This window comes from Esox lucius, chromosome 5 (genome assembly GCF_011004845.1).
Source record: "Esox lucius isolate fEsoLuc1 chromosome 5, fEsoLuc1.pri, whole genome shotgun sequence".
Classification (NCBI taxonomy): Eukaryota; Metazoa; Chordata; class Actinopteri; order Esociformes; family Esocidae; genus Esox; species Esox lucius.
Genome location: NC_047573.1, coordinates 9946668 through 9972628, shown reverse-complemented (window position 1 = coordinate 9972628; position 25961 = coordinate 9946668). Strand labels below are relative to the sequence as shown.

At 47.0% G+C, this 25961-nt stretch overlaps 1 protein-coding gene across 29 annotated transcripts in view; it reads left to right on the top strand.

The window, feature by feature from the left end:
- The window catches only part of tcf7l2 (transcription factor 7 like 2), an 88132-nt gene extending 64252 nt beyond the window's left edge, over positions 1-23880 (top strand). For 2 of the 29 annotated variants that reach the window (XM_020046628.2, XM_010866727.4), the window contains 10 exons: positions 7170-7302; positions 9516-9618; positions 10669-10755; positions 14575-14712; positions 14866-15052; positions 15303-15410; positions 16175-16238; positions 17009-17059; positions 18250-18322; positions 21639-23880. In XM_020046628.2, the coding sequence (XP_019902187.1) occupies positions 7170-7302; positions 9516-9618; positions 10669-10755; positions 14575-14712; positions 14866-15052; positions 15303-15410; positions 16175-16238; positions 17009-17059; positions 18250-18322; positions 21639-22074 (1380 nt within the window). In that variant the 3' untranslated portion in view covers positions 22075-23880. Of the gene's footprint in view, positions 1-162; positions 1076-7169; positions 7303-9515; positions 9619-10668; positions 10756-14574; positions 14713-14865; positions 15053-15302; positions 15411-16174; positions 16239-17008; positions 17060-18249; positions 18323-18822; positions 18896-19477; positions 19540-21638 lie in introns of those variants that run through there. The other 27 variants (XM_010866844.4, XM_010866802.4, XM_010866768.4 and 24 more) reach the window with 25 other exon arrangements.
- Positions 23881-25961: the final 2081 nt, after the last annotated feature.

Sequence of the window (25961 nt, the reverse complement as noted above, 5' to 3'; positions counted from 1 at the left end):
TGGAGGCTTTAGGCCTTGCTTAGTTGATCTTCTCACACAGAGAGGTCAGGAAGGGTTAACAGTGGAATCTTCCATCCTCCCATCTTCAGTATTGTTGGACGCAAAGAAAAAAAAAAAAAAAACAGAAGAGCCCACGTAGATGTCACGTTCATGTCAAAGTGAAGACAAATACCTTTGTTTGTGGTTTCCCCATTCGCCCTGGAAGGTGGCTTTGGAGAGGGACTGTCAGTGTAACGGGGAAGTGACTGTTGGCCTGACTCTACTGAGCCTGCCCTGCCTTTGTGGACGGGTTTTTTCGTCTCCTTTTCTCCCCTCTTGCCTCTTTGTCTCTTTCCTCTCTCCTTGCTGGCTTTACCTTGTTGTAGCTTTTCCAGCTGCCAGTTCGACTGTGACCGTCTTGGAGGGGCTGCAGAGCCCACAAGTAAACACATACACCGGGTTGTAATCTGGAACTTAAGTAATAACAGTATTGGGTTTTTTTGTGCAGCGCCAAGAAGCAGCACTTTTTTTCTCTTTTTTTTTCTCAACTCGTCTGGGTTCTTGTTCTCGTTTGCATTTCTTGTGACCGGCACAAACTTGCCTGAGAGAGGAGGCTGCGACGGGGCTGCAAAGTGCTGGAGGAAGCGAGAGGGGGGGTACTGTGTTTTGGGGGACGTAGGGCAGAAGGCAAGGCCCTAGACCCTGAGAACCACCTCTTGGATCCTCAGAGACACATGTCTGTGGTACCTCCTGTCACTAAACCCTGGGAACAATGGGCCACTCGGGTCGCCGTGAGGACGCCTCGGTGTGAGGGTCACACACATGCCCGGACGAACACACTCCTGCACTTTGTGGGGAGAACAAGCGAGGGCTAAGAAAGAAGTGGAAGAAAAAGAGGGTGAAGAAGAAAGGTGGTTGTGAGCAGCGCGGTGAGGGAGGAGACGTGGGGGGGCAGGTTAAAGGACAGCGAGGGGTCATGTACCCTAGGGAGGGCTTTTTCGCCGGGCCGGAGGACAGTGGAGCCACAGGACTCTTGGCCCCAGGGCTGTCTCTCCTGCAGCAGATCGGCTGCTGGCATCTGAATCTTAGTGGATGGGTGAGTAAAGAGCAGTCCCCTGCCTTCCTCCATCTCATCTCTCCGTCTCTCAGCTCCTCTGCTCCTTGGCGTTTTGATTCTGTTTCAGTGCAGAGGACTTTGAGGATCAGATGACGGTTGTTGTGGTTGAGGGCCACCTGGAATTTCCTGGGGGTGAAGCCTGGTGGTCATCGCCTTTAAAGGGAGCTCTGTCTTTTCAAATGTTTGCCGTTGCCTTTTTTCCATGGCTGCGTGTGCCGAGAGGACGGGGTGGTCTTCATGTGTGTGTGTGTGTGTGTGTGTGTGTGTGTGTGTGAGTGGGAGGTGTGTGTGGTGATATGTTAATGAGCAGTCAGTGGATATTTCAGAAACAGTCCATACTCAGGACGTTTTGCAGCAATGGAAAGAATTGCACTTCTTCACATTTTGTTTTAAACTGATTTTGGAATCTACAAGTATTTATGTAGAACAAATATATTTGTATATTCCTTTAGTGCATGTCTTGATATCTGGCCGAATAGTATTTACTAGCCAAAAATTTATTTTTTAATTCTCATGTCTAACCATGAAATTTAAAATACAATTTTAATAATTAATAATTTAGTAAGTTCATTTTGCCATCTATTTCAAAATTATAATTGCCTCCTCTTTCAACTGATAATGAGAGGTGCTGATTACGTTTCAAAAGATTTCAGTGTATTCAGTGTACAGACAGAATTCACCACATGAACTCAAATATAACTGTAAATTCTGCAGGAAAGCAGAAAAACACTGAAGCATGTGTCCTGCTGTGGTGTAAACCTGAATATTGATAACATTAAAAATCCATACAGGACTATTATTCATCAGATCACATGGACAAAGCTACAGTATATGTAAGATGTGGCAAAATGTAAATTTGACAAATGACTTCAGACTGAATGAATGAAGAGAGATAGAGAATGAGAGCAAAGGCTTTGGCCCAGAGAACGTTTTAGTTGGTTCCTGTGATCAGCAGCAAGCGTGTCACTGCAGCAAAGTGAATAGATTAACTTTTAAACATGCTGACTCTGTCTCTTGAGTACGCCCTTGGAGTGACCTGCTTTCACCCCTTCCTGGAATAGCAATAGTCCATCACCTGGCACCTGCATATTTCTGTTTATTTTTTTTGTTTAGCAAAACCAGCACTGAGATCATTTAATGCTACTGAGGTGATATTTTAGTCAAACACAACAGTGGCAGTTGTTTAAACATGTCTGAACAGAGAACATATTTATGTATTCAATAATGCATGAAATGTCCAGTTTAAAATATTTATATGTATATATATATATATATATATATATATATATATGTGTGTGTGTGTGTGTGTGTGTGTGTATACACATATGTATTGTGTTTCTTTGCTTGTTTGACCTCAAGGCGTTGCATTAATGAATATGAAGCATTGATGTCTATCCTGCTGTCAATGTTCAGTTTAATCTCCATCACGGCTAACAGTATGGGAGAAAATGTAGTTACTGGCAACAGAGATGTGATATGGACATACTTGGAAATGAGAATATTTTGCCTGGAAGGGGCACTCTCCATCTCTCAGAGGAAAACATGAATGTTTTAGGAGAATAGATGGTGTCTTGCCGATAAAATGTATTGTGATCTTGGGCAGTAATTTGGTGTTGCCACGATAACTGCATCAGTTTTGTTTTGTTGTTGCCACGATAACTGCATCAGTTTTAATTTGGTGTTGCCACGATAACTGCATTAGTTTTGTTTTGGTGTTGCCACGATAACTGCATCAGTTTTGTTTTGGTGTTGACACGATAACTGCATCAGTTTTGTTTTGGTGTTGACACGATAACTGCATCAGTTTTGTTTTGGTGTTGCCACGATAACTGCATCAGTTTTAATTTGGTGTTGCCACGATAACTGCATCAGTTTTAATTTGGTGTTGCCACGATAACTGCATCAGTTTTAATTTGGTGTTGCCACAATAACAGCATCAGTTTTGTTTTGGTGTTGCCACAATAACTGCATCACTTTTAATTGGGTGTTGCCACGATAACAGCATCAGTTTTAGTTTTTGCTCTTATCAGATGTTATAGTACACTGCCAGGTACATCACTGGCTCCCTCCCCTTCTGCATTGTGTGTGTGTGTGTGTGTGCGTGTTTGGATGCAGGCCACTGGCACGTTTTGGGAGCGGTTCAGGGCCCTGGCGGCTTTTTTCTGCTTGCTCTGGAATTTGTGGGCCTGCGAGGACCCCTATCAATCACTACGCTGTCAGCCCCCCCCCCCCCCCCCCAACTGTTCCCTGAGCCCAACACACCCCCACCCCCCCCCCCCCCCCCCCCCACTGGCTCAACCTCCCTACAGCTCATTAGAGCCCGCAAGCCGTTGTGACAACTCATCATATCATGACATAAAGCGCGGAGAGCGCAGGGCCCCCCAGGGGCCACAAGGTCGCCACTTTCACATTTAGTCTTCAAATTGCCCTGCAAGGTGCCACCAGGCGGAAATGCAAGGCCAACAGCTTTTCACTGTCCTGGTTTTCTCTCCGGCCCCCCAATCCCACCCCCCCCCTCCCCACCCCACCCTTGTCATCCCACATGTCTGCTCTGGGCAGCTAACAGAGGGATTTCCAAGGGTTTCCTAAAGGTTACATTAGCCTGGTTTCCTGATGTATTTGCAGGAGTTTGTAACTCCATTGTGAAAACGGCTATTGGCTCATACATACCATTCTGTTTTAAGATTGTCTTTTAAAAAGATTTTGTTTAAAACAAAAAAGAGCCCTGGTCTGTGTCCGGGCCCACGCTGCAGCGGGTTGTGTGCTAGAGGCCTGCTGGATCGCCCGGGTCAGCTGACATTGCAACATGGGAAATGAAGTTCCGTGGTCAGTTGATGCACGGGGAGACAGACAGACCCCGTCCGTTGTCTGAGCCACACCATCCCTGGGGTGGCGAGGTTGGCCGATGGGGAAAGCCTGGGGGTCAGGGGGTCGGACAGTGATGCAGAGTGAGTGTGACGCAGCTTCGCCGTGGCAACCAGAGTCGGCGCTCACGCACGGGTCAGGCCCGAGCGAGTGAAACTTTTTAATGGCAAACCGTGTTGTTTCTTGGCATTGTGAATCTTTATTTATTTAATATGAATGACCTAGTATTACTGAACAAGTCCTAGTATGTAGTAAAGGATTTCGCTGTTCAGCAGTTAAAATTGCTGCAGGACACTTTCTTTGAAATGGTTCATCAAGGTCAAAGAACAATAGTATACGCAAGTTAATACAATTGAGTGTGTGCGTGTGCGTGTGCGCGTGTACATCCTGTACTCGAACAGCTCTCCCATGATTGGTCTCTTGGTGTCTGTCTATCTGTTGTAATGCTGGGAGTGGTGGGAGTGATGGAGACAGTGGGGCCATGAAGTCAGCCCGGCTCCTGCCTTTTCAGCGTAACTGAGAGAAGACTCCCACGTAGTTCCTTCGCGGAGCGTCTGTGCTTTGCATAATGCTCCGCTTGTTTGACGAGCTGCGTTGTGACTCCGTCAGTGGCCGTTGTCCAAGGGTGTGAAGGCAGGCACCACACAGAGTGCTTTAATGTGTGTGTGAGGGTGTGTGTGTGATACAGTAGTGGTATGTACCTAGCCTGTCTCCTGCTGACACCAGTCCAAATGGGGGCTACAGTTAGCACAGCATTCCGGCCTTCTCTGATGTAAGAGCTTTTTCAGGCTAAATGCATTACAGTGATTAGGTTCCCTTAGCCTTGATGCGGCTTAGGGTTTCTCTGGAAGGCAGCAAACATGCAGTACACAAATGCCCCTTGCTCTTGCTAACAGAGACATTGGGAATCGCGGGGCTGCTGTGCTAGCCCAACAGCAGGAGTGTCAGTGTGGCCCAGAAGCCATGTGAACTGGAGCATTTGTCTTGGCTCTTATTTGCCTGGTTCTCCTCAGGCCTTCTGAAATGAAGCCCCAAAGTATCTGGGAGGCAAATCGGTTGGTTTCTTTCTCTCTCCACCCCCTTTCACATGTTCTCTCAATCGTGGTATAAAACAAAGTCTCTCTCTTCCTCTGTCATCTTGCTGTCTTTATTACTGTCTTGCTCTTGCCCTCCCTTTCTCTTTCTTCTCTCTATCTCTCTCTGTCCTTCAACTCCCTCTCTGTCCTCTGTATCTATCCTTTGCCCTCTCCTTCTCTGTCTCTATCCTTCACGCTTTCCTTCTGACTCTCTCTCTCTCCGTCTCTGTCTTTAACCCTCTCTTCTGTCTTTCTCGCTCGCTCCTTTTCTCTCTCCCAGTGTGGACTCAGTGGATGGATATTTTAAACTGTCTCTCAATGGAGAGAGCTGCGGACAAAAGAGCTCATTTAAATGGCCACTAAAGCCTTTCAGGCCAGGGGAGAATTGACAGCATTCTTTCACATCATTACTGAACGGGGGTTGAGGAGAGAGGACCGTTTGGGGCGGCCAGTACGTTTCCTTCAATGGCTACCTCACTGGCCATGTTTGGCAGCTGTCATCTTCCCCCATCTATTTTTTTATCCCTCCATTGTTAATGTCTAGATTAGATAGGGCGACTGTGGGGAAGAGACGACATGTTGATTTGTGTCTTCTATTCATTTTAAGTCGTGTACCACCACCAACCCCCACCCCCCCCACCCCCCCCACCCCCCCACCCTCTCTCTGAATGTCCCCTGAGTCTGTCTGTGTCTCCCAAGCAGTTCCACCAGCTTCATTAATCTTTCATTGGGACAGAGGCAGAGGGGAATGCCCCCACCCCCCCCAGATCCACTGAAGGGGGATGTCTGAAAAGGGCACCCCACCCACCCACTCCGGCCCGGTCCAGACCTGCCCCGTTAACCCTCCACCTTGTGTGTGGGACACTGTGCGTTCTGCTAGTCAGGTACAGCGATGTGAGGTCTACCCATGTGAGGTCATCAGAACTCCCAGGGTCACAGGCAGATGATGATGTGGATGTACATACTGATGGGCTTCAACCATTAGGCTCTTCACGCGTCTCGCCTCTGGCCCACAGCTTCTGCGTGTGTTCTCTGTTAAATGAGCGCGGAGTCCACGTCTCTTTCCTTTCTCCTCTCCCTCTGTAATGCATTTCAAAGGCTGTCGGAGAACTGCCAGAGCCAGGCTTTGGGTCGGTGCCTGGCGTGGTCGGGGCAGCTAATGAGTGTGTTTGGACTGTAAGAGGGAAAAGGGAGCGTTACCCTAAAGCCACGCACATGGAGTTACAGTCCCGTTAACAAACAGTGTCTCCTTTAACACCAGCGCACATTGGCCATGTTATCATAAGCCTGATTAGTGATGTCTCTGTGACTGCCCAGGGACACGGTATATGAGTTAAAGAGCAGGACCAGCTCACTGCAAGTGGTTTAAACCAAAACCCTAATCTGGTTACTGTGTGTGTGTGTGTGTGTGTGTGTGTGTGTCTGGTTAGCACAGGGCCCATGGCGGAGCAGCCCTCAGCTTAACTGTAATCTTTGAGTAATTGAAAAAAAGGTCTGTGCCACTTAGGAGCACAAAGACCAGATTACACAGCTAAAACTAATTTGGCAAAAATTGTGAAATGGATTTTGCCCCCTCCTACACTGTTTTTATTACAATGCTCCAATTGACCTCTCCTCCTCCTCTGCCCACCAAAACCAGACCCTGGGGGTTGCACGGGGGTGGGGGTACAGAGCCCAGGGAGGGCTGTGGAGGGAGGGGGAGTGGTTGGTTAGTGTGCTTGCCTGCTTTTAGAATGGCTGTGGATCTTCCATGTGTCGGGCTGATCCAGAGGTTTGGGCATGATCCATTGCCTCCCAGAGAAAGGCCCGCTGGTCTTGAAGCCCCAGTTTAAATCTAAAATGGCAGCCATGCGTCTGAGGAAGCGTGGCTGAGTCGCGGAGTGTCGCCACAGAAGTGTTCTTAATTAACCAACCAGGATATTTTCCCCCGGGCTCTGGTTTGGCACTCTGGGGGTTGATCATTTGATGGCTCTTGTTTTCTCAAGGGCTTTCTGAGCCATGTTGTAACTGCTGCGGGCGCTTGTAATCTCAACCCCTAACCCAAATATTAACTTGTGCTCGTCTTGTTTTTCTTTTGTCCTCTTCTCCTCCTGTTTCTCCTCCTCTCCTCCTCCTGTCTCTCCTCGCTCTAGTCTAATAAGGTTCCAGTGGTACAACACCCTCACCATGTTCATCCCCTCACTCCTCTGATCACCTACAGCAATGAGCACTTCACCCCGGGTAACCCCCCACCCCACCTACAGGGGGACGTGGACCCCAAAACAGGTGAGAAAAGCAACGCACTCTCAGTCCAGTCGTTGAATGGTTAACGCCCCAGACACTGCTCCCCCCCAAAAAGAAATACAAGCTTCAAAAGTAGGGATGAACCACTTTCTCTCCCAGGGGCTCAGAAAAACAATAGAAATCGGTTTATTTTCGATTGTTCTCAGTTGTCGACATATTTAGGGGCCAGCGCGTTTGCCAAAGCAGCCAGAGTCTTGCGTTACCAGACGTCGGGGAACAATCCACGGTCTGCTAACAATGCTGGCTTCTGTCGGACATTCGGGATGGAGAATAAACGTGTTCCAGGGAGAGTCCTACTCAGATACAACTTCGTTACAACTCTCACGAACAAATCACAAGTTTGGGTAGGCTGGGCCGAAACCGTTTGCGTGAACTGTGCCCATGGAAAATCGGTTGTCTTCCAAACGCTAGCGACAAGGCAGCGATGTCACTTTGCTCTGCAGGTTTTATTTCCAATACATCCCCCTTTGTGTGGACCTTCGTACGAAGTCGCACTGAAGCCGTGACTGTAGCCACTCTAGGATAACGGAAGAGGCCGCCTGGCTTGAGAGGCTAACGCAAAGAAATGAACACGTCTGGTTGATAACATGTCTCTTTATTTATTGTAGATGAAGCCCTCACAAAACAAAACACTGCAGGGTGTGCTGTCTGACCAGCTCGCCCCCCCATTGGTGGGAGGGTCAGTGTCTCCTCTCTGTTGTCGACACTACAAGAGGATGTGGATGTGTGGAGTTTACATGCTTGAGCGCCTCTCTCCCAAACACACACACCATTACACACACACACATACCAAACACGCTCAACACACCACCACACACACACACACACACACACACACACCACGCCACATATGCACCCCATACCAGGGGTGGGATTCCTTCACGTTATGCAGCACAGGTGGTTATCCTATAGTCACAGTGTAATACAGTGGTGAGAATGGAACAGCCCTGTAGTACCACCCAGCTGCTGTTAAATGTGCCAGTTAATACCGTCTCTTAATTGAGCTCATTGGCTAATTAATTAACCGTTCAGCACTGGATGGCAAAAAGGAGTGTGTGGAGTCTTTCTATGAGGGGCATATCAGCCCCGTCACGTCTAGAAGACTGGGTGTGTCGTAGCCATTACACGTGTAATATTCAAGCCTTCGTTTTTAGAATTTGTCTTTGAATTTATCCTAATTGTCTTCAGTTAGTGGTTCCGTAACTGGACCGACCCAGTGAGGGTGTGTGTTCTTCTTGGATGCACACATGGTTTATGGCCTCCTAGCCTTGGGTCTGGTCCATGTGCTTGGCTCGGTCCCGTAGCATTGGACCGGTTCATGGAGACAGGGTCAGTTCTGCAGAACTCTTGGTCTGGGTCCACTGTGTCTACATCAGCACCAGTCAAAGACGGCTCCACGGCTGCACCAATGTGAGCGCCAGACAGGTCCACTGGAGAACAATGCAGGGGAACAAATGTCCCTCGGCTGCTTTGTCAGCCAGTGGAAGTCAGACGCTTCCTTTTAAAACTGGAAGTCTGGAAAGATTTGCCATGAGTGAGCTAGTAAGAAGTTATTTTTACCTGAGACCTTTGGCGGCCTAATGTTTTGGCTGGCTTGTCTGAATGTGTTATTTGCCTGTCGCAACATTGGCAAATGTGTGATGGTTTGTTATCAGTTTCCTCTCCATGAGAACCGTCCTCATGTACTGTAGGACACCTGTCACTTCTTCAGATAGAAAACCTAGAGCGTTTCTGTTATTTTGTTAAACATGAGGGTGAATACTGGAACGTGACAAAATCTATGGTAAAGAGAAGCAGGGGATCAAGGCCCCCTATTTATAAGACCTACTTTACAAAGTCATATTAGATGCTATAGAGCGTCATAAGAGCATGTCACCTGAAGACAGTTAGGTTAACACAACACTGTTGTTTCATGGGTAATCCTATGGGTGAACGGAAGGCCACTCTGACCGGATCAGATTGGGCTGCTAAACCCCCCCACCCCATCTGTGTCTCGGCCCGCCTCATGTCACCTTTCCACCGGACTGAAACCCGGGATCTTCCTCCCCCCTCGACGCAGCTTCCTGTGGAGTCCACTGTTCCATTCTGAAACTGAAGGATGAATGTGCCGTACCTCTGCCTGACATCGTTCCAGTGGAATGTTGGGAACAACCGGATAACTTGATCTCTCTCCATCCCTCTGCCTTTCTTCCCAGGAATTCCACGGCCTCCACAACACCCGGACATATCCCCCTACTACCCTCTATCGCCTGGCACTGTGGGCCAGATTCCCCATCCTCTAGGATGGTTAGTACCACAGTAAGCAGCATTTTATTATTCTCTTTGTATGTCTCCACTCTGTGTGCACATTTGTTTAGGGCTTTGGAGAGTCCAGTTCACTAGTGCGTTGTGCTAAAATCAGATGATATCAGTTCACCGGTTCTGTCTGAACCAACGTGTTCTGGTTGGAAGTTTGGTTTGTGTCTTTTCCTACCGGTGACATATTATTAAACAGTGTGTGGAGGGTCCTTTGCTGGACCTCTCAGATTGGTCCCTCTCCATCTGGGTCAGTCAGTGATGTCTCCTGTTGGGCCACGTTGCAGAGAGAAGTGCTAAGCCCCCCTTACCATCAGAGTTTATACATATATGCACTGGACTGACTTCTGGCCCACGACATCAGACTGTGGTTTTCTAACCCCTCCCATTCCTGTCCAACCCCAACTTGGTTCTTTGTGGCGAATGCTATTTTGCATGTCTCTGTATACTCCAATTAGAGCCATGAACAATGATTGCCCGTATTTTACCCACAATTCCACATGGGGGCTCTCCCCTGGTAACTCTTGTCAACACTTGTTAATATGACAAAAGGCTACAAATTAAGCTCTGTTAATTTAATGTTTTCTCACCGCGATCTAAATACCGGGAGAGGCCCCAAGCACAGCCACGGCGCCCTTTGATTCACTGCACTTTATTTTGGTATAAATTTCCATTCATTATTGTTTGTCTTTGGATGTGTAGACCTCAATTAACGTGATGGCTCCATTAAAGAATCCTGTGCTTCGTCTTTAATTATCACAACAAAACACCTAGTTCCAGCTCAGGGAGGAAGGGGCCTCCTCTCTGTAGACACAGAGCGAAGGGTTATGAAATTTAATTAGCCATTCCTATCAGATTTGTGGCATTCAAATTGTTCAGAGTTTGCCTTTCCTTTGATCTGTGCTCCACAATCCCCTAGATTTTTGTCCTGATCAAATGAGAATGAAGAGACCTGCGATCTGGGAGAGGGGGAGAGGGCTTTAACGCCTCTCCATCCATCAACACCGTTTCTTTACCTTTCTCTCCTCCCTTTCTTCTATTTCCTTCTCCTAGGCAAGGTCAACCTGTTTACCCAATCACCACAGGGGGTTTTAGACACCCCTACCCGACTGCACTCACTGTCAACGCATCCATGCAAAGGTGAGTTGAGCTTTGGGAGATGAAAACACACACACGCACGCACGCACACCGTGGCGGGGGTGCACTCACAGCCGACACACTCTGTGTAAACTTCTCCCTTAAGGAGAGTGCACACTCCCGTACCCGCGTTCAAGCGGCCAACCCCCCCCCCCGCCCCCCCCCCACGTCCCTCACAATGTGCTGAAATATTAATTATATTTATCACTTTCTAATGAGGCCCCTGAAGATCATTTACCCTAGTCTGTACGGGAGGGAGCATGTCGAAGCTGGTTTCTAAAACCTAGACAGATACATAAACATATCGACACTTAAAAGGACAGAACAATGTAGGCCGGGTCTTGACACTTGGCTCGTGCTTTGTTGGGCCCATTAGGATCCAGCTCAAGTGAAAAGCTTTGGACACAAGTGGACCCATGGGGACCCAAGTGTCTGTTGTTGTTGTTGTTGTTGTTGTTGTTGTTGTTGTTGTGGTGTGTTCTGACTGGGCTGGGCTCCTTAGGGACCGGCCCGTAGTACTCTGTATTGTGTGGGAAGAGTTAACTGTGGATGACAAGTACCCCCGTGATTTCTAGAAGCTTTTTGATAAAAAGACAACAGACAAAAAAACTACTCCATGAGTCGTCGTGCCTACCCTCCCGTCTCTGTTTGGCCCAGAGCAGTTTTCACAGGGGTTTCAGGGCAGGCAGCTGGAGCGTTTGGACCTGGGATGGTTTATGGTTTGCTGGGGAGGATGGGGGGCGGGGGGGGTGACAGGCCTGGACCCCGGAGAGGGAACAAGACAAACTTCACTTTAATTACTGATTGGAAAAGCAGCTCCTAAGAGTCCACAGCTCAGACCTCTGTGACGTTGATGGATATGTTGAGTGAGGGAGGAAACGGGAGGGAGGAGGAGGGAGGTGGGGGAGGGAGGAGGAGAGAGGGAGGAGGAGAGAGGGAGGCCTCCAGAAAGGTTAATGTTGTGAAATAAGACTTAACACTCTGCGCTCTCTGTCTCTCTCTCACACACTTGAATTAGAAGCAGAAAAACACATTCACTTGAGAAAGAGAAAGACTCTCCTATTTCCTGGTTTCCTTCTCATTAAATATAAAATGCATACACGCCTTGTGTTCACTTGGACACATTACCTGCATATTTCAGTTGATCTGAGGTTCTGGGGACACTTTGCTTCATTTTACTCATGAGTGGTATCTGTCTAGCAGGGTTAGTAATGCCTGCCCCTATTGGGCCCCTCTTCCACTCCTATTAACCCCCTAACACAGGCCCCCTCTCCGTGTCCTGGCCCAGTCCTAGCGGTCCTGCCTTCAGGTGCCGTCTGGTGTCTGGTAGAGCCCTTGGCAGGCCCTGGCAGCATCCAGCGGACCTGTGTTTTAAGTGACAGCTAATTCGCCCCTAATGACGGCCTCTACATTGTGATCATCTTATTTACAGCGAGGCTAATTGAATCTCCTGGATGGGGGCTAAGGGGATTGGATGGACTGGAGGGCTTGGGAGAGGTAATGCCTTCTGATGACTCCTAATTGAATTAGCATAGCTAAATAGGTGGAGGCCTCCATCTCTCTGGAGAAAGGGTCTTTAGCACTTCCTTGTTAAAACTGCACCGGGGGATTTGACCAAAAAAAAAATCTTTGATTTGATTGTCGGTGACGTATAAAAATGGCACAGAGAGGAAAATGTTTGGATAATTTAACCAATTTATTTTTAACTATGCACACCCATTCAGTATTTGTAAAATCCGGGTCTGTGCCTTTAACCTGCCATCCTAAAGGGACTGAGCTGTTCTGTGGTCCCAACAAGAGAACCAGCAGCTCAGTATTAGAAAGCTGTGCCACATACCGGCCCGATTTGGATGCCAAAGAGCGAGTCTGTCTCTCATACCTGAACACTTAACACCTAGGTCCTGTTAAAAAATACATTCCCTGAAAGGGAACAGGAAAGGACAGGCGAGACAGAGCACAGTTAGTGGACAGAGCAAATGAAAGGCATTTTGATAATGGGGTTGGATCCGTGTAGGTCCATTATCTCTGCCGGGCCCATGTGTGACATGTGGGAGGAGGTGTAGGCCCCTCGCCCCCTACCCAATGCCTGCCCTTTGATATGCCCCCCCCCCCCCCCCCACACACACACACCCCCCACCCCCGTTCACCACTGCACATCCTGGGTTTTTTCCTGCGAAAGGGAAAGTGCCCGGCCGAGTCATTATACATTAAACAGGCACGGGGGTGCCGCCTTGCGTTGGCAATTAAATGGCACTGGCTAACACCGGGCCTGCGTTGCAACCGACGACCCACCCCCATCCCTGCCTTTCAGATTGAGACGTAGAAGCCTGGGGGTTGGGGGTCCCCTCTCTCTCTCCCTCTGTCGGCTAAATTGGTCCAAGGCGCTGTTCTGTGCTGATGAGTGTGGATGATGGTGCCCCCGCGCATCAAAGGACTGGCCGTCATGTTTTAACCATAACCTGGGCCGTGTGGTGGCAGCTGGGGGAGGAGAGGGAGGGAGGAGAGGAGAAGATGGAGGGAGGGGGGAGTGCGGAGGTGGTGAGGGAGCAGGAGGGTGGAGAAGGAGAGGAAAAAATGGATGCTGGAACAGAGGAGATTTTAACAAGTGCACCGAGAGAAAGAGAGAGAGAGCAGGGGAAATGAAGCAGCCTAATGATGGGAGATCCGCAGCCACCACCGCGGTCCCCTCAGCAGATGACACGGCGCAAACAGAAACGTGTCAGTGATGAAGGGAGGGGAGAAGAGCAGAGGGAGGGAGGAAACACACAAACTCCCCAGAGATGGCCTGCAACAGAAACTAGTTGTTCCTGGCGAGTTTATGCTCATCATTATATTCTGGCTCCAAGCCATGCAGCCAGACTCAGACAGATAATGAGCTGTTTAAAAAAAAAAAAAGAATAAAAAAAAAAAAGGAAGAATTATTCCTTCTCCCCCTCCTTCGTCCTCCACTCGCTTCCTATGGTTTGTATATGGTCGTGTATCGGAGCTGAGGTGTATGTTCTGAATACGTACACACATCGTCGTCCACACAATTACGCTGTCACACACACACACACGCGCGCTCAGCCCTGTGAAGTGAAACTGTAGATGCGGGTTATTAACCCTCAATCAGTGAAGCTGTGGGAGATGAAGAAGTCATTATCCAGTGTTGTGAAGACATAGCAGAGGGGAGACGGGAAACGATAACACCCATTAATGATTCTGATCCGGCGTGATAGAACGGGCCCAGCCCAGTGACGCGTGGGGAAAAGGTGTCTTGCCATTGGTTAAAGCTGAAGTGATGACCTCAGAAGTGACATTAGCTCACACGACCGATTGGCTCAAAGCCTTCATAGATGGGCAGCTTGTGAAGAGGAGCCGATCACTTTTCCTGGGGAGTCGGGTCACGGCACCAAACATGGAGGACTTTAGAAAACCCATTGCAAAGGGCACACGGTTGAAGGGGCAGTGTGGGCCACTTTGGCCTGTCACAGATGAACCTTCGGTTTGTCCTGTTTTCCGTGAGAAACTCTTCCCACTCCAATACAAAGTGAACGTACTGTAGGGCATGTTATGATGGTGAAGCGTGTATTGTGTTGACTTTACTATGCAATTGTGAGACTAATGTGATAGGATGGGCCGAATCCTCCCTTGAAAGTGCGAAGCTCAAGCTCTCGCGTTAGCTAGGATGTGGCTGAGGGATTTTCGGACCTCAAGGTCGGATTCGGCTCGCGGCAGAACCTGTACGCACGTGTCTGTGGTGAAGGCCAATAGATTGTCTCTGCTGTGTGTCTATGTGCCCATCCTCCATTTCACACGTGTCCACTCTGACGATTTACACAGTTTTCTGTCCTCCAGGTTTCCTCACCACATGGTCCCCCCCCACCACAGTTTGCACCAGACGGGCATCCCCCACCCAGCCATCGTCACGCCCAACGTCAAGCAGGAGTCTTCCCACAGCGACATCGGCCTGAACAGCTCGTGAGTACAACACGCCCGCTCGGCTCTTTTTTTTTTCACCATCGGAAACAGCAGCAGCACAGGGAGACTTCACCCCGCTGCTGTTGCTGTTCTCAAGTCCACTGTTAGAATATGCCGTTTAATACCAATTGTTGGTATTTGCCAACTCTACAGTACTATACTGTACACGCTCCACAGAAAACACCAGGACTCCAAGAAGGAGGACGAGAAAAAGAAGCAGCCGCACATAAAGAAGCCCCTGAACGCCTTCATGCTCTACATGAAGGAGATGAGGGCCAAGGTGGTGGCAGAGTGCACGCTGAAGGAGAGCGCCGCCATCAACCAGATCCTGGGACGAAGGGTGAGAGAGAACGCCACCGTGACGCCGTGCATTCAGTCTCATGTCTCCCTGTACCCAAGACTAGGAACGTGTCCAGCACACACACACACACACACTCACTCACACACACACACACACACCGCATGGTTTATTTTGACTGTTGGCCTGCTAACAGGTCCTCGTCTCTACACCTCATGTCTCCCAGGCTGAACACGGCCATAGCTCCTATTCACAATCTTCCGCCCCCCCCCCCCTGTGTTTTCCTCTGCAGTGGCACGCCCTATCACGGGAGGAACAGGCCAAGTACTACGAGTTGGCCAGGAAAGAGCGACAGCTTCACATGCAGCTCTACCCCGGCTGGTCAGCACGAGACAACTATGTAAGTTTTTAAGTTTTCAACACGTACGTCCTGTACTCCCCCTCCCCTCACAGCGACATGTACCTGGGATGAGAGAACCGTCGGTTCAGCCTGAACTGAGTTTTACCTGGTTCCCTGAACGCCACAGTCAGTCTGCAGCATCATTTAAACCAGTGGTTCTCCACGCCAGGCCTTGGGACCCAAAGTACTGCTGGTTTTCATTGTAGCCCTCTAAATATTGACTAAGTTAGACTTGGAACACCAGGTGAATGCAATGAACTATCAGGCAGAATAGAAAAGAAGCAGTAGTCCCCAGGCTTGGAGTTGAGATCCCCTGCTTTACAGTACATATACTGGCCTATAGAAACAGGGCGTCTTAGAGACCTGACATTCTGATGCTGTGGAAACATTGTCTCACAGTGTTGGTGTGTATCCAAGCAGTTCAGAGGTCCTCATACACCCTTTGCAAAAGTCTAGTTGACCACTGAGCCTGACTGCTCTCAGACTGCCCGAAGCATTCTGCATAAATCAGCGTCCCTCACAAAAAACTAAAACAATGCCTTAACATGGACCATAAGACTAAAATATTACATCAATGAAAACGTTTTGATTTTTTTAGAGGGAGAAGAGAAAATTCTGCTATGTCCTGCAGGGTCAGTCATAAACAGCCAACAGGGAAAGAGTGCATGAATGAATAGAAAGTAAAATGGGCCCCTGATTTTATTTCATGCCTCGGGTCTTCTGCAATATAATAACTAAGGTTCCTGTCTATTTCTCTTTTTTTGGCGGGTAACCAACAGGGGAAAAAGAAGAAGAGAAAAAGGGATAAGCAACCAGGAGAGGGCAATGGTAAGTGATCTGCAATTATCTGTCCTATTAGAGGAGCGCCCTCATGTGTCAGTCCTGTGTTATATCTCACAACATAAAAGTCAACACGTTTGTTATTTTCAATTGCTTTCTGTCCTTTTGGTGTAGTTGTGCCTGGCTCGTTGTTATTATTTTAGTTTTGCCACTCAATTAAATATTTACATGGTAGACTTGCTCGCCCCCCAACCCCCCCCCCCCCTCCATTTCCCATCCCCTCCTTTAGCCTTCCCCAGCTAATAACATTGAATATGCATGAGCCCCCCCCCCCCAGCCTTTCTCATCCTCCCCACAGAGGCCTGATTCAGCCCCCCAGCATTTACGATACTGTCATGTGTGTTTTGAGAATGTGAAATTCAAGCGTTGTGAGAGCCATTAACTTTGCCAGTGTTGTGTGTGTGTTTGCGTGTTTTAATGGCCGTGTCTTGCGGACAGACTTGTGCTTGTGTTTGTAACGTAGTCGCGTGCGTGGTGTGTGTGCGCGTGTGTGTGTGTGTGTGTGTGTCCCCGTAACTTGGGCTTCCGCTGCTTGTCTTCACGCATGCTTTTTAAATCACACAATGAAAACTGAAAAAAAATCACCCACATCTTAAAATTAAGGAGGTTTGCTAATTCTATTATTTCTTGGTTTGATATTGTTCTTATTGGTATTTCTTCTGATCTTACTGTGAGTTGAGGAGGATATTAAACTGTATTCCGTTGGTTCACGTGACACATCCCCTCTTGAAGGCTCCTCTATCTGTTCTCTTTTTCAGAACACAGAGAATATTTTCCAAACCCTTGCCTTTCACTCCCTCCAATTACAGGTGCTAATGTCATTTTGAGTCTTAAATTACTAACTTGTTTTTTTTTTCTTCTCTTTTTAGTTTATTATGTATGTATGTATATATATATATATAATGTTAAAAATAAATTTTACTAAGCTAAATGCAATATCTTTTAAGAATGTTACTTGCTTTGTTTGCTGCTTTTATTCTTAAAATGTTTATCTGTGTCTATCCTACAAATTTTTATTTACTATACCAGCAAAAGTATCTTTGGTTAAAGCTAATCATTCCAGAACAATCTCTCCCATTTGGCCAAATCAGTATGTGCTGTAGTCGGTCTGCCTAAGAGTTGACTGATAAAGTCCTTAGTGCTATGACCCAGGGATGTGACGTCAGTCAGGGTAAACCTCCTTAATCTATCTGCTTCAGTAGCGGTGTCTGTGCCTGTCTCTGGGCTGGCATGAGTGGGACCGGTCCACTCCTACACGGACCCTGCTCAAACTAAGGCCTGGATTTAAACCGCTCAACACACGGTTCCTCCACTGACCCAAGTGTCACGCTGCTCTCCATTTGATTTAGCCGCTAAGGTCGCGTCCCATTTCAGTAGTTGACGGGTCAGCGTAAAGGAACACTTTGAGTCAGGTGTTTGAATTCAGGTCAAGGTACTGGGATCCTTGCCTTTTAATGCTTTTCCTGGCTGGGATTAACCTTCCCTATGTAGAAGAGTCTGTCCCGACTGCCTCTCCCTGCCTATCCTGCCCCATATACCTTCCACTTTCTAAATACTGCAAGGAAAGCACACCGCTACAAATGACCATTAGCAGAAATGTAATCACGTCTGCACACCCCCCCCCCCCCCATTTTATTCTCATCCTTTGACAAATAAGCTTGACATTTTTAGCCATTTATAAAGCAGATACGACCATTATTGTGTTTGATTTAATCTCTGCACATTTCTGCATTTGTTTTGATTTTGCTTGTGGCTTGATTTGACTAATGTCTGAAACACTAACCGTGTCTCCTGACAATCTTTTTGTAGAGATATTCTGAACAGTTACTTGCATCTCTTTTATTGGGGTGGGGGGGGGGGGGAATAGCCAAATATGCCACGACTCAGCGACTCACTGGTTTCCGTTTTTTTTTTCTGCTTTATTTCTCTCCTCTTTCTTCCCCCTTTTGGGTTTTTCCTCCTCCTCTCTGCTGGCTTCCCTTCCCTGTTGTGGCGTCAGACCTGAGCGCTCCTAAGAAGTGTCGAGCACGCTTTGGGCTCGATCAGCAGAATAACTGGTGTGGCCCATGCAGGTGTGTATGGTGTGTGCCGGCATGAATGCCAGGGCCAGGTTACGGCTGCCCGCCGAGCCGGGACTTCCTCCCGCCTCCCCCCGCTTCCGGCTGCCCTTCCTTTGCCAGGCTTTCGCCTACTCCCAGGTCTTCTCCAACCCAGCCCTGCCAGTCTGCCCTGCCTCTAGTTTTATGGGTGTTTTGGGGAGTGAGGTGAACGGGACACGAGTGGGTGTCTGCGCGTGTGGTGTGTGTCCGTGCGTCAGTCTAAATGTGGGTTCGGGGGGGGGGGGGGTCCTCTGAGGAATATTCTCTTGGGTAATTAGTTCTAATAATGGGCAGGACTCAGACAGCAGCCTGGGTCTAAGAGGAGCTGGAGACGTGATGGCCTGGTCTGTCAGGAGGAAGTCCCGGTGCTGACAGCTCAAACCTAAGCCCTGGCTACATATGTTGTCTGTCCAATGACATGTGCATTCTCTGTGTTCTTGTATTGTCTGTGTGTCTACCTCTTTGGCTAACAGATGCAAATACCCCAAAGAAGTGTCGTGCCTTGTTCGGGCTTGACCAGCTGAGTTTATGGTGCAAACCATGCAGGTACACACCTGTAGCATGTCCAGGGGGACAAGCAGAATGACAACCACTTCCTTCTCCCACACCTTCAAGATGCCCATCCTAAAAATACCCGGATTCTGTTTCCTTCCATGTGTTGATTGATGGCACTTACTCTTTTATCTGTTCGTCTTCCTGATCAGAGAATGTTCTGCTCTATCGTCTCATAGCAGGACATTTCGCTTCTTTTTTTGGGGGGGAAATTAAAAGCCTGGCGGCAGAAAATGGATTTACTAGCATTGTTGTGAGTCCATTACCTCAGCAATTATACCACGGCAAAGTCCTAGTCGCAAAGGTGTACTAAAAACAGTTAAGTAGGCGACATTTGGTGGTTTTCCTTTAGTTTTATTGTAAAAGGCATTACCTGATTCGTGATACTATCGTATCTGAAAGACTGAAATCCATTTTCTACCGAGGCTGTTTGTAAATGCCTGCCATCCTGACTGTCTTAAGTATCTGTCTCAATTGGCCCTGCTTCTCAGAGGGCACCAGAGTGACTTTCTTCTATGCCCTCTTCCTCCTCCTCTTCTTCCTCCTCCAAACTCCTCTCTGATAACCCTTACTTAGTCCCTACCTGTTGTCTTTCTGTTCTGACACAAGCAGTCTTTGAATTGGGAATATTTTCATGGTAGGTATTTGTTTCTGCTAAGTAATACCCTTCTGTGTCTAGCTTGCCCTGTATTTGGTACTGTATATCACCGTGGTCAACCCAAGGCATGCATCTCATCCTTCAGTTTTCAATATTCATCTGCACTTATTACATAAAGAGTTGCCTCAGACAGACTGCTCACCCATAAGATAGAGTACCGGAAGGCATTGTCCCGCTACGTTGTTTCGTAACGCCCGAGTTCATACGAAAAAAACCCGTCGCGGGGCTACGGCTCTCTTGGCAACGCTGCGCACTCAGTTTAAACATCAGAACGGCTAGCTTGGGTGGACACCAAATCATACACAGTGGATCACATTGATAAACACATGATATCTGCCGGGTTTACTGATGCAGCCCGTCAACGTGCCGACGATAAGCTCGGCGGCAGCGCAGCGTCAGAGGGCCAGGCTTGGGAATAACCTCCGATAATTCCTGGTTCGTTTAAGGAGCCGAGAGGTTAACAGACCTCACTGGGTTCTATTTCCTGAAAGATGCGTCTGGAGTAATTCCCCCGGAGACGGGGGGGAAATCAATATGTTACACAGACACATACTATCAATCGATATGTCTCTTAAAAAATGGATATTAGCTCATTTGTAGCCGTTTTGACAGGCAGTTATCACTTCAGCTCTGACAGAAGGGGGCTGGCTTAACACCGGCAGGGCAATAGTATGTAACGCTGGTAGCAAGCAGCCATTATACACATGGGTTCTGTGACAGCCAAGCAGGCCAAGTCCCTTACTTCAACCCGACTCTCTTTGCTTTTCAGTGAACATTTCCCCATGCGCGTCTCCTTCCCTCTGTGTCCGTGTCGTTTAATCGTTGTACAGAAGTGCATGCCTGCTTGGTCAGAGTTTTATGAGTGTACCGTGTGGCTGTCCAGATGTCTTCTTTCGCCATTCTTCCCCTCTCATTCCACTGTCTCATCAGTTGTCAGTGATCGACCCCCCCCCCACATCCTTCGCTCTCACACGGTATTTGTGTGAAACCTTTACCTGCAGAAGTACAGGCAGGGTATGACTTGAGAAACAGGCCTTACCCTTGATTGAATAATAGAACAGATGCTTCCATTTATCAAAGGCGAGCTGAAGCACAGCATTGTTTTCCTCACTTACTGCCCCCGCCCGCCCGCCCCTCCCTCCCCCCTCCCTCCCAGCTCTGTTCTCCTCTCGGCTCGGCGTCCCTGTGAGCCAGCAACAGTCTGGAGCACTGAGTCTGTTCCCTTCAGGCAGGCACAGACCTTGTGATAAGTAGTTGTTGTAGAGGTCAGGGTAAGAGAAAGTGGGCAGAGCCCCCTACACACACACACACACACACACACACACATGCCCGCCTCTTGAGTGATCATTCAGAGCAGTTGCATTGTGGTCTGTTCCACGGAGCGAGACGGGTTGGCTGCAGGCGCGCCAGGCAGGGGAGGGTCCCGACCCCAACAGAGATGCAAACATGACGCCGTGACCCCACACATGCACTCACGCATTCTCACACACACTCACACACACACACACACACGTCTTAGGGGCAGGTGAAGCGCAGTCTGGTTCCCCTTACCTTTAACCTCTGTGTCTTTACGGTGGAGGGAAATGAGGAGGGAGAAGCAGGGTGATCCCTGGTGGCAGCTCTTCACCAGGGCCGGCTCTCTGTTTCCATCAACATCACAAGCCTGTGAGGAAACACTTTTAAGGAAGGGAGTTGATTGACCTCTGCCGCGAAAACCATGTCCCTCAACCTTTATATCTCCGTCCATTTCTCATCCGGCATCTTCATTCTCACGCTGCCTCTCCTGTGTCATTGTCCTGTCTGTCTGTTCGGTGTACTCAATGTTTTTCATGGGAATTTGACAACCTCAGTCTTCAGCGTAGCTGTAGTCTTGGCAACCCCTTTCATGCGCCAGAGGGAAAGAAAAGTTCCACACATAGGTTTTAGATTTGATCGCATTCATTAGTTTCATCACTCTAATGAAACAAGACGGCGCATTTAAGTCGAATGCCAATACTCAGCTATTGCCCAAGTAGAAGTTTGTCGGAAACGGGATGTCACGCTAAAAACCTATTTCTTTGTCCCCCCCCCCATGTCCAGGAGGAAAAAAAAGTGCATTCGCTATATCCAAGGTGAAGGCAGCTGTGCCAGTCCTCCCTCTTCGGATGGAAGCATACTAGACTCCCCCCCATCCTCCCCCTCCTCGGTGGCACCCTCCCCCTCCTCGAAAGAGTCCAAACCTCAGACTGAACAAATGCAACCTCTGTCACTGACTATGAAACCGGCCCACCAGCCTCTCCACCACCCGCACCTCCTGGCTGGGCATCCCCCTCCGCCATCCTTGGTTCTGCTGGAAAACTCTACCGCCACAGCAGGCAGAACGCCCAGTCCGGCCCACAACGGGGCCCACCACCACGGCTCCTCTGGCGTCTCCCTCGCCAGGCCCTCGACGGCGTCGCTGTGTCATTCCCACTCGCTGCACCCCAACTCCACGGCCCCCCAGCCTCTGTCCCTCGTGACCAAGTCTGTAGAGTAGCCTTCCTCCTCACTGCTGTCCTCCTCCCCCTTGTTCTAGCTCCGCACACCTCGATTCAGGCCCTCTTTCTTCGCTGTGTTTGTCGTTTCCTTCTGCCTTTCTGTTTCCGTGCCATAAGGCTTTACATTTTTTTTCTTGTTTTATCAAAGTTCATTGGTCAATATTTGACCCTCATTATCAAAAAATCTAATTATTATAATTCAATAATAATACAGTGAGCTGTAGAGTATAGCTTTGTGAATCTGCCAACATTTTTATGAACTTTTCTTTTTGTCTTTACTTTGTAGTGTAACAGAAAAGGGTTATGTATTTCCACTTGAACATGTTTAAATGACAGATTTAAAAAGGTAGGTTAGATGACTATTCAATGAGCCCTTTTCTTGAAAGAGTTGGTTCTCCTTCATTATTTGTATTAAATACGAGCTTGCGAACCAATCATTTGACATCTGTTCAAACCCTGGAGGGCATGAGGATCGTGGAGACACCTCTCTTACTGAGGAACAACTTTAATTGTGATGTTACTTGTTCTTCTTTAAATGTACATAAATATTTTAGGGGGGTGGGGATGGGTGGGAGGGGTTACCGTGTAAATGTGCATCGTTCCATTGCGTTGTCTTTATTATTTTGGTTGTTGTTTACCTTTGGGGTGGAGTCCGCGGGGGTGGGTGGACTTGGAGGAGGGACAGGGGGCGGGCATATTGGGGTGGGTGGTGGATTGTGGGTATTCAATACAAAATGTCAACGCTAGGACCAGTAGTATTTATTGCTTTAGAGATTGCTTGTTGTATCTTGTATGTTGTCCATTTTGTAATATTTTCTTTTTCTTAATACATTGTATGAATATTTTTTTCCTTAACGTAAGCAACTTATATATAAAATGATCAATTTTTACGAGGAGGTTTTAATTTTTCTTTTGACAACTTAATTTTTTCCTCACTGAAAAGCTGTATTCCACCCAATGTACTGTGTAGATTTCACCAACAGAGGTATGCACAATTTCATTTCAAGAAATGCGTCTATAAGCCATTTTACAAAAGAAGAAAAGAAACTTGAACAAGGGACAGTGGGTACCGTGTCTTCAGTAGTTTGGGAAAGTGTCTAAAGCCCTTCTTTTTTATTGCACAGATTCATGTACAGATTTTCCGTGCCAAATTTTGTGATCATTTTATCTTCCCCCCTCTAACCACGCTGTAGGTTATTATTTTTTAAACCATACTTTGCTGTGACGTTACATAGATTGCTATGTATTTAGTATAAATGTTGCTATAACAAATGTGTTTGGTAGCAGATTGTCAAATATAAAAATTTTAACTGAATAAAAAACGGACATCATACTGTATAAACCCACAAGGGCCAAATTATGTATATTAGGAGGTTCATAAAAAACAATTAAATAACTACAAAAAAATACACAAACTGCCACTTTTAAGTACACTACTACATATAGGTAGATAGAAAAAATAGGCATGTTGATGTTGCAAGAGGCTGTAAAAAAAAAGCTACAAGAGAATCATCCACTTGGTACCATTGTAGTTGACATGATGCGACTGTAACCTGTCCATTTCTTCTCTGGTTTATTAAGATGCTAATGATGAATAGTTTTGAATGTTTCCTTAACGGCTGTGATGTTCCTGTTCTATTTTATGCGCTTATCTTTTTTTGTTTTGTTTTTGTCCCCCCCCTCCCCCCTGTTATTTTAAATGGTTCCAAAACCATGTTTTTGTAATGAATAAATGTTTATGCTGTACAGTCTCTGTAGCATGCAGTTCTGTATTAATAAAAGCGACTTAGTATGTGCAGATCAAACTGTGTCTAAGTTTTGTGATATGTAGGGTATATTCTTGCAATACCCCAGTCAGACTGTAGTATAGTATAAACATATTTGGGGGCACAGTTAAGCCAAGGTTAGCACTGACATAATCTAATTCAGTCTCTTAATGCTATACATAAAAAAAAAAATCTGCACAGTCTGAATGCCCTAATATGTATTTTCTTACCAGTGTGTTGACAGATGAGCTTTATTCACCAGAGTGCCGTAACAAGGTCCTGTCAGAAGGAATGGCTGTCAAGTAGTACTCTATACAACATCAAGCATGGCTGTGATAGAGGTTTTAACCTTCACAGCCAAAAAATGATTTTTATTACAGCAAAATATATCTTTAGTTTGAACATTAGAAACATTTTGCTTAGCTAATGTATAGACAACTTTAAAAAGCTTTAATATGTATGATTTTAGGTTTTAGAATTTGGTGTGTGACATAACCCAGTTACCAAATTCAACAAAGGTTTATATATAAACAGAAACATAAATACTGTATCTAAATGACACCACATTAATGCACCACATTGAAAAGGGCAGTATGTATTTTTACTGTACTACTTGCATAGACACAAGCAAATATGACCAGGAGACATCTGCCGTTGATGTTTAAAGTTACGTGACAGAATTGTTCTACAGAATTGGGTAAGTGCCTGATACAGTATATTTCCCATTTCAACTTCCTCGTCGGCCCATCTATCAGTTTGCCTTGTCTTGTAATCTCCTTACAATGGTTTGACACGCTCACAGTAACATCCTTTCCACCGGTTGCACCATTTTATCTTTTTTTTATGGATGGTGAAAATCTATGTTGCACAAGTTTGGACATCACAGTACAACACAGTAAAGAATAAAGTTTAGACCAACAAATGAATAAGTACAGACTAGAAAATTAAAGTAGAATGGTCAATGATTCTGTGTGCTATACTGCACTGACCTAACAATGCCTTTGGAAAGTATTCACACCCGTTCACTCCACAACCTTCAAGTGGTCTTGAGTGCAAATGTCTCTACCAGCCTTGCACACCTGAATTTGGGCAGTTTCTCTCATTCTTTCCTGTAGATCCTCTCAAGCTCTGTCAGATTGGATGGGGAGCGTTGGTAAACGGTCATCTTCAGGTCTCCCCGCAGATGGTCAATAGGGTCGGAGTGTTCATTGGACTTAATGGCTTGGTTTTGCTCTGACATGCATTGTGAAGTGTGAGACCTTATATAGACAGATTTGTGCCTTTCTAAATAATGTTCAGTCAATAACATTTGCCAAAGATGGACTCCAATCAAGTTCTACAGACATCTGATATATGACCAAAGGACACAGGATCCGTCTGGATCATGGATACACAGCCTACAAAAAGTGAAGTGTGGTATTTATTTACTAGTAGGGAAAGTAACACTTTTTTATTGCATGAGCATACTGTACATAGTGTTATAACATTAAGCATTTCAAAGACCTTCAAATCGACTTAATGCAGATAGTGCAGTAAAAAAAAATTACTATGTCTGGAGGCATGAATAAATTAAACGGTTCGGTTTTCGGAACTAAATCTATGTGGGTGTGGGTCGGTTGCGGAGAAAACTCTGTCCTTCTGTTGGTTTTCGGGTGGTTCTCGGATCAGATGTGGCCAAGGCGGTCCATGTGCGGCTACAATAAAACAGAGCTGCGCAGGACAGATTCTTGGTACATTGAATCAGGCAACGCGTTCCACTGCAAAAAACGAAGTAAACGTAAAACCCCCGACAATAAACACAATCTTAACCTTGATGTATTTTAGTGGCATGTAAATAGTTTTTCGTAGGTTAATAAGAACGTTCGGCAGTCAAAGGGGCCCGATTTCTCACAAATAAGAGGTTCTTTGTGATCCATCTTATGTACACTTATTGAAAATATATGCCGCTCCTGTTAATAAATGAAAAGCAATCTAGTCTTGTGAGCAGGGGTCAGGAGGGCGGCTATGCTGCTGAGCATGTCTTTCCCAATGCTGTGTGAATTAAGGGTCCTTCACCATTATTCTCTACATGGTCAGTCCCAAGATTAACTGAGGCACAAAACAAGCCAAAAAATAATTAT